Raw genomic sequence first — 10000 nt, forward strand, 5'->3', positions numbered from 1 at the left:
GTCAGGTAATATTAGTCAGGTAATATTAGTACAATATGTCAGGTAATATTAGTACAGTACGTCAGGTAATATTAGTCAGGTAATATTAGTACAGTATGTCAGGTAATATTAGTACAGTACGTCAGGTAATATTAGTACAGTACGACAGGTAATATTAGTACAGTATGTCAGGTAATATTAGTACAGTATGTCAGGTAATATTAGTACAGTACGACAGGTAATATTAGTACAGTATGTCAGGTAATATTAGTACAGTGCGACAGGTAATATTAGTACAGTATGTCAGGTAATATTAGTACAGTACGACCGGTAATATTAGTACAGTATGTCAGGTAATATTAGTACAGTACGTCAGGTTAATTAAAAGCTTAAATTCAAATTATTGGATTTCAGCCTTAAAGAGCCCGCGGGTACCCTGATAATGTATATCAGTATATCTGATAATGTATATCAGTATATCTGATCATGTATATCATTATATCTGATCATGTATATCAGTATATCTGATCATGTATATCATTATATCTGATCATGTATATCAGTATATCTGATCATGTATATCAGTATATCTGATCATGTATATCATTATATCTGATCATGTATATCATTATATCTGATCATGTATATCAGTATATCTGATCATGTATATCATTATATCTGATCATGTATATCAGTATATCTGATCATGTATATCAGTATATCTGATCATGTATATCATTATATCTGATCATGTATATCAGTATATCTGATCATGTATATCAGTATATCTGATGATGTATATCAGTATATCTGATCATGTATATCAGTATATCTGATCATGTATATCAGTATATCTGATCATGTATATCAGTATATCTGATCATGTATATCAGTATATCTGATGATGTATATCAGTATATCTGATCATGTATATCAGTTCAAAATGGGCGATTCTTTAGCAAAGTGGAACGGAATAAAAGCCAATAAGTTCCACCTGTACTTGACAGTAGATTTAAAAGGCTGTATCTTCCTATACTGAACTCCTATTTCTCACAGGAATGTCTGATTAGAAGAATTAAAGTGAAATATGTGTGATTAGTGACTATATGTGAAATATGTGTGATTAGTGACTATATGTGAAATATGTGTGATTAGTGAATATATGTGAAATATGTGTGATTAGTGACTATATGTGAAATATGTGTGATTAGTGAATATATGTGAAATATGTGTGATTAGTGACTATATGTGAAATATGTGTGATTAGTGGCTATATGTGAAATATTTGTGATTAGTGACTATATGTGAAATATGTGTGATTAGTGACTATATGTGAAATATGTGTGATTAGTGACTATATGTGAAATATGTGTGATTAGTGACTATATGTGAAATATGTGTGATTAGTGACTATATGTGAAATATGTGTGATTAGTGACTATATGTGAAATATGTGTGATTAGTGACTATATGTGAAATATGTGTGATTAGTGACTATATGTGAAATATGTGTGATTAGTGACTATATGTGAAATATGTGTGATTAGTGAATATATGTGAAATATGTGTGATTAGTGACTATATGTGAAATATGTGTGATTAGTGAATATATGTGAAATATGTGTGATTAGTGACTATATGTGAAATATGTGTGATTAGTGACTATATGTGAAATATGTGTGATTAGTGACTATATGTGAAATATGTGTGATTAGTGACTATATGTGAAATATGTGTGATTAGTGACTATATGTGAAATATGTGTGATTAGTGACTATATGTGAAATATGTGTGATTAGTGACTGTATGTGAAATGTGTGTGATTAGTGACTATATGTGAAATATGTGTGATTAGTGACTATATGTGAAATATGTGTGATTAGTGACTATATGTGAAATATGTGTGATTAGTGACTATATGTGAAATATGTGTGATTAGTGACTATATGTGAAATATGTGTGATTAGTGAATATATGTGAAATATGTGTGATTAGTGACTGTATGTGAAATGTGTGTGATTAGTGACTATATGTGAAATATGTGTGATTAGTGAATATATGTGAAATATGTGTGATTAGTGACTATATGTGAAATAAGTGTGATTAGTGACTATATGTGAAATATGTGTGATTAGTGACTATATGTGAAATATGTGTGATTAGTGACTATATGTGAAATATGTGTGATTAGTGGCTATATGTGAAATATTTGTGATTAGTGACTATATGTGAAATATGTGTGATTAGTGACTATATGTGAAATATGTGTGATTAGTGACACTATGTGAAATATGTGTGATTAGTGACTATATGTGAAATATGTGTGATTAGTGACTGTATGTGAAATATGTGTGATTAGTGACTATATGTGAAATATGTGTGATTAGTGACTATATGTGAAATATGTGTGATTAGTGACTGTATGTGAAATGAGTTGTTAGTGACTGTATGTGAAATATGTGTGATTAGTGACTATATGTGAAATGTGTGTGATTAGTCACTATATGTGAAATATGTGTGATTAGTGACTATATGTGAAATATGTGTGATTAGTGACTATATGTGAAATATGTGTGATTAGTGACTATATGTGAAATATGTGTGATTAGTGACTATGTGTGAAATATGTGTGATTAGTGACTATATGTGAAATATGTGTGATTAGTGACTATATGTGAAATATGTGTGATTAGTGACTATATGTGAAATATGTGTGATTAGTGACTATATGAGAAATATGTGTGATTAGTGACTATATGTGAAATATGTGTGATTAGTGACTATATGTGTGATTAGTGACTATATGTGAAATATGTGTGATTAGTGACTATATGTGAAATATGTGTGATTAGTGACTATATGTGAAATATGTGTGATTAGTGACTATATGTGAAATATGTGTGATTAGTGACTATATGTGAAATATGTGTGATTAGTGACTATATGTGAAATATGTGTGATTAGTGACTATATGTGAAATATGTGTGATTAGTGACTATATGTGTGATTAGTGACTATATGTGAAATATGTGTGATTAGTGACTATTTGATGTGATGAAAGACAGAGATGTGGTGTCACATGATGACTTCCTGCCAGCTCTGACATTTAAAGGGCCGGGGGATTATGGGTAATGACTCACCGTTGCACTCCCTGATGTTTACTCCCTGGTGGTCTTAGGTGGCAGCACCCCTCCAGGCATCAGCGCCCCCACGGTGACCAGCATCCCCTCCCCCATCAGCGTCAATGGTTTCACTGGCATGGCGCCCCCACAAGCAAACGGGCAGCCCCCCGCAGAGGCCGTCTTCACCAACGGGATACACCATTACCCCGGTAAGTCTGAGAAACAACACCGTATGTCACTTTCAAGATGGACTACTTCGCAGTTGCATCAGCAGTGTTGGCGATAGGAAGTTTCTAAATGGGACCCCATAAAGTCATAAAAATGGGGTTTTGGGGTCCCACTTTTTGGTGAGCGTTTTGAACTTACTGTACTGTTTACTCGTTGAAATACCCTTTTTAGAGGTCAAATATACCACCTTTACTGCTGCCAAAAATGTATTTTAAGTAATATTTTGATACTGACACATTTTATCTCTGCATATTTGACTAGAATACCCTTATGAGCATTACATATATCAACATCAAGTACATACTGTACTGTTTACTTGTTGACATACCCTTTTTAGAACAAATATCTACCCAAACGACCACTTTGCTGCTGCCAAAAATGTATTTCAGGTAATATTTTGATACTGAAACATTTTATATCTGCATATTTTACTAAAATACCCTTATGAGCATTACATATATCAAAATCAAGTACCTACTGTACTGTTTACTTGTTGAAATACCCTTTTTAGAGCTCAAATCTACCAAAACGACCTCTTTGCTGCTGCCAAAAATCACTTTGCTGCTGCCAAAAATGTATTTCAGGTAATACTTTGATACCAAAACATTCTATCTCTGCATATTTTACTAAAATACCCTTATGAGCATTACATATATCAACATCAAGTACACACTGTACTGTTTACTTGTTGAAATACCCTTTTCAGAGCTAAAAATCTACCCAAACGACCACTTTGCTGCTGCCAAAAATGTATTTCAGGTAATACTTTGATACTGAAACATTTTATCTCTGCATATTTTACTAAAATACCCTTATGAGCATTACATATATCAACATCAAGTACCTACTGTACTGTTTACTTGTTGACATACCCTTTTTAGAACAAATATCTACCCAAACGACCACTTTGCTGCTGCCAAAAATGTATTTCAGGTAATATTTTGATACAGACACATTTTATCTCTGCATATTTGACTAAAATACCCTTATGAGCATTACATATATCAAAATCAAGTACCTACTGTACAGTTTACTTGTTGAAATACCCTTTTTAGAGCTCAAATCTACCAAAACGACCTCTTTGCTGCTGCCAAAAATCAATTTGCTGCTGCCAAAAATGTATTTCAGGTAATACTTTGATACTGAAACATTGTATCTCTGCATATTTTACTAAAATACCCTTATGGGCATTACATATATCAACATCAAGTACCTACTGTACTGTTTACTTGTTGACATACCCTTTTTAGAGCTAAAAATCTACCCAAACGACCACTTTGCTGCTGCCAAAAATCACTTTGCTGCTGCCAAAAATGTATTTCAGGTAATACTTTGATACTGAAACATTTTATCTCTGCATATTTTACTAAAATACCCTTATGGGCATTACATATATTAACATCAAGTACCTACTGTACTGTTTACTTCTTGAAATACCCTTTTTAGAGCTAAAAATCTACCCAAACGACCACTTTGCTGCTGCCAAAAATGTATTTCAGGTAATATTTTGATACTGAAACATTTTATCTCTGCATATTTTACTAAAATACCCTTATGAGCATTACATATATCAACATCAAGTACCTACTGTACTGTTTACTTGTTGAAATACCCTTTTTAGAGCTAAAAATCTACCCAAACGACCACTTTGCTGCTGCCAAAAATCACTTTGCTGCTGCCAAAAATGTATTTCAAGTAATATTTTGATACTGAAATATCTTATCTCTGCATATTTGACTACAATACCCTTATGGGCATTAGATATATCAACATCAAGTACATACTGCACTGTTTACTTGTTGAAATACCCTTTTTAGAGCTAAAAATCTACCCAAACGACCACTTTGCTGCTGCCAAAAATGTATTTCAGGTAATATTTTGATACTGAACCATTTTATCTCTGCATATTTGACTAAAATACCCTTATGAGCATTTTATATATCAAAATCAAGTACCTACTGTACTGTTTACTTGTTGAAATACCCTTTTTAGAGCTCAAATCTACCAAAACGACCTTTTTGCTGCTGCCAAAAATCACTTTGCTGCTGCCAAAAATCTATTTCAAGTAATATTTTGATACTGAAATATCTTATCTCTGCATATTTGACTAGAATAACCCTTATGGGCACTACATATATCAACATCAAGTACCTACTGTACTGTTTACTTGTCGAAATACCCTTTTTAAAGCAAATATTTACCCAAACGACCACTTTGCTGCTGCCAAAAATTGATTTCAAGTAATATTTTGATACTGACACATCTTATCTCTGCATATTTGACTAGAATACCCTTACGGGCATTACATATATCAACATCAAGTACCTACTGTACTGTTTACTTGTTGAAATACCCTTTTTAGAGCTAAAAATCTACCCAAACGACCACTTTGCTGCTGCCAAAAATCACTTTGCTGCTGCCAAAAATTGATTTCAAGTAATATTTTGATACTGACACATCTTATCTCTGCATATTTGACTAGAATACCCTCATGAGCATTACATATATCAAAATCAAGTACCTACTGTACTGTTTACTTGTTGAATTACCCTTTTTAGAGCTAAAATCGACCACTTTGCTGCTGCCAAAAATTGATTTGAAGGGTATTTCAACAAGTAAACAGTACAGTAGGTACTTGATGTTGATATATGTAATGCTCATTAGGGTATTCTAGTCAAATATGCGTGTGTAAATAGGCGATGTGTAAATATCAAAATATTATGTTGAATTTTATATAAATGAATACATCCATCCGCTGTGGATGTATGGACCGAGCCAAGCAATGCAGGTTTAGTGAGCGGTGCGCGCTCCCGCAAGAAAAAAGAAATCAATTTTTTGGCAGGCAATCACATTTTGCCACAAGCAAACCGCAGTTTTGACCCGGAGAAGGCCGGGTCGGTAAAAAAATAAAAATAAATCTGTGTCCCGGGGACGCGCGGACTTCCCGGAAATGCGTGTCCTTTCTGATTTCAATGCATAAAAAGACACAAAAAGTGGGTTTTTACAACAAAGTTGTAAAGCTTAGTGATACATCACATATATCAGATTGTAGGTGGGGGGGTTTTTGTACCCTTCATGTTCATGTTTTGCTGTGTTTGTTGCATTTTTCTTGCATTTAGCTTGATTGTAAAATACGTGTATGGAGAGGGGGCGTGACGTTCATATGTTGTCAATATTCACTGTTTTATCCTTCATAGTTAATATTGTAACATTCTTCATTTCCATGTACATTCTGGGTGTCTCATGCAGTAAAAAAAAATTAAAATTCCATTTTTTTAAGGCGGTCCGTCATAACATTTTTAGCTTTCAATCAGACATTATTGTGAGGTTTTGTATTAGTGTTCCTAAAATAAATACACACATTTTTCCCCTCTAAATTTGTCCCCCCCTGAGGCAAAATAATTGCCCAGGCCTGATTTAGGCTCACATGTGCTCAAAAATGACTCTCACCTTGTGTCAAAAATGACTTTTTTGTTTTATTTGTTTATTGTTGTACTTCCCAGTGTTGCAGGAAGTGGTTTTTCGGGAGGATTCTGAGAAAAACGGGCTGGGTGTCGCTCCGAGGAGTTGTTTCGGAGTTCAGGGTGGCTGCTTCCTGTCTTCTCTATCTGAAGGTAACGCTCTCACCTGAACTACACCCTTTATTGATTTCTTTTACCCACCATCATCCAACTGTCTTCTAATAGATTACTGATTTTAGTCTCATAAAATTGGCCTAATCCTCACAATTCAATATGTTTTCATTATGAAATGGAGTTTGGTAGTTTTTATTAGACAGAAGAGGTCTTGCATGCTAAATAGTGAGCTCACGTTTAGGCAGAAATGTTATTCTTTGCTTTTTTTGGCCTATTTCTTTTGTCAGAGTTACACATTTGGGGAGGAAATAAGCCACAAATGTCCACCGCAGAGGACATTGTGATCACAAGATTGGAGATTGAATAACAATATTTATCGTGTGATTGGAACTGGAACTTGCCAAATATGATGTATTGCTTCTTTCACGCTTTAATCCTGCTGCACTGCTATTTAAACATACTTGCCAATAAAGATGATTCTCATTCTGAACTACAATGTTTCTTTCGCTAATTACTCTTTGACTTTTGATGTTTTTTTTCAGTATTTAAAATCATGGAAAAATTAATAATTACAATTTGACAAACAAAATACATTTAAAGTAAATATTTTTACTTTACAATCCCGGTTGAAAACGAATTGAAAGGTAGATAATTGATGAGCTTTTTGTCTGCTGTTGTGTATTGCTGCGCCGTGTTGGGGACGATCAGGAGTGCAGATGTTGTTTTTTTAATATATATATCATTTTTGTGGGTTAGTTGTTTAGGGGAGGGGGAAAAAAAGACCATTCCAAACGTTTAATTGTATTTCTGGACTCAACTTTGACAGACTAAATCAGACTAAAAACTAACTCTCTTCCTCTGTTGCTTCACCTTCTCCTCCCACTCCTATCATACATGACTCTCCTCTCTATCATTTCTCTTTCTTTCCACCATCCATCCATCCATCCATCCATCCATCCATCCATCCATCCATCCATCCATCCATCCATCCATCCATCCATCCATCCATCCATCTTACCCTCCACCTCTTTCTTGGTGACCAGCTCAAAGTCCGACTGCAGCTGATCCTCTCCAGCAGGCGTATGCAGGAGTGCAGCAGTATGCAGGTGTGTGTGTGTGTGTGTGTGTGTGTGTGTGTGTGTGTGTGTGTGTGTGTGTGTGTGTGTGTGTGTGTGTGTGTGTGTGTGTGTGTGTGTGTGTATGTGTGTGTGTGTGTGTGTGTGTGTGTGTGTGTGTGTGTGTGTGTGTGTGTGTATGTGTGTGTGTGTGTGTGTGTGTGTGTGTGTGTGTGTGTGTGTGTGTGTGTGTGTGTGTGTGTGTGTGTGTGTGTGTGTGTGTCTGAGAGAGAGATAAAGGTTGTTTTTTCATTTGAATGTTCAGCATGTATAAAAAGTGTCCAACATGAATGTATTCCCTATGATGTGTGTGTGCAACACTCTATTGTCTGCTATCTGATTGACTGCCTGCAGTCTATATCATGTGTTGTGTGTGTGTGTGTGTGTGTGTGTGTGTGTGTGTGTGTGTGTGTGTGTGTGTGTGTGTGTGTGTGTGTGTGTGTGTGTGTGTGTGTGTGTGTGTGTGTGTGTGTGTGTGTGTGTGTGTGTGTGTGTGTGTGTGTGTGTCACCACTGTTATCTGAGCCGTGTGTGTGTGTGTGCCTCAGCAGCCTACCCCGCCGCATACGGCCAGATCAGCCAGGCCTTCCCCCACGCTCCCACCATCATCCCCCAGCAGCAGCGAGAAGGTAACACACACTCACATGTAACACACACTCACATGTAACACACACACACTCACATGTAACACACACTCACATGTAACACACACACTCACATGTAACACACACACACTCACATGTAACACACACTCACATGTAACACACACACACTCACATGTAACACACACTCACATGTAACACACACTCACATGTAACACACACACTCACATGTAACACACTCACATGTAACACACACACTCACATGTAACACACACACACTCACATGTAACACACACACTCACATGTAACACACACTCACATGTAACACACACACTCACATGTAACACACACACACTCACATGTAACACACACTCACATGTAACACACACACACTCACATGTAACACACACTCACATGTAACACACACTCACATGTAACACACACACTCACATGTAACACACTCACATGTAACACACACACTCACATGTAACACACACACACTCACATGTAACACACACACTCACATGTAACACACACTCACATGTAACACACACACTCACATGTAACACACACTGACATGTAACACACACACTCACATGTAACACACACACTCACATGTAACACACACACACTCACATGTAACACACACTCACATGTAACACACACACTCACATGTAACACACACACACTCACATGTAACACACACACACTCACATGTAACACACACACACACATGTAACACACACACACATGTAACACACACACACACATGTAACACACACACTCACATGTAACACACACACTCACATGTAACACACACACTCACATGTAACACACACTCTCACATGTAACACACACACTCACATGTAACACACACACTCACATGTAACACACACACTCACATGTAACACACATGTAACACACACACTCACATGTAACACGCACACACTCACATGTAACACGCACACACTCACATGTAACACACACACACTCACATGTAACACACACACACTCACATGTAACACACACACTCACATGTAACACACACTCACATGTAACACACACACTCACACTCACATGTAACACACACACACTCACATGTAACACACACACTCACATGTAACACGCACACACTCACATGTAACACACACACACTCACATGTAACACACACACACTCACATGTAACACACACTCACATGTAACACACACACACTCACATGTAACACACACACACTCACATGTAACACACACACACTCACATGTAACACACACACACTCACATGTAACACACACTCACATGTAACACACACACACATGTAACACACACACTCACATGTAACACACACACTCACATGTAACACACACACACACATGTAACA

The 10000-nt window shown here is 36.1% G+C and overlaps 1 protein-coding gene across 5 annotated transcripts in view; it reads left to right on the top strand.

Annotated features, from left to right (window-relative positions):
- The window catches only part of celf4 (CUGBP, Elav-like family member 4), an 81755-nt gene that overhangs the window by 36147 nt on the left and 35608 nt on the right, over nucleotides 1-10000 (top strand). For 4 of the 5 annotated variants that reach the window (XM_062043353.1, XM_062043356.1, XM_062043382.1 and 1 more), the window contains exons 6-9: nucleotides 3158-3310; nucleotides 6833-6943; nucleotides 7948-8010; nucleotides 8567-8647. In XM_062043353.1, the coding sequence (XP_061899337.1) occupies nucleotides 3158-3310; nucleotides 6833-6943; nucleotides 7948-8010; nucleotides 8567-8647 (408 nt within the window). The remainder of the gene's footprint in view (nucleotides 1-3157; nucleotides 3311-6832; nucleotides 6944-7947; nucleotides 8011-8566; nucleotides 8648-10000) is intronic. The other variant, XM_062043374.1, reaches the window with a different exon arrangement.

The sequence above is a fragment of the Entelurus aequoreus genome, linkage group LG01, assembly GCF_033978785.1.
Source record: "Entelurus aequoreus isolate RoL-2023_Sb linkage group LG01, RoL_Eaeq_v1.1, whole genome shotgun sequence".
Lineage (NCBI taxonomy): Eukaryota > Metazoa > Chordata > Actinopteri > Syngnathiformes > Syngnathidae > Entelurus > Entelurus aequoreus.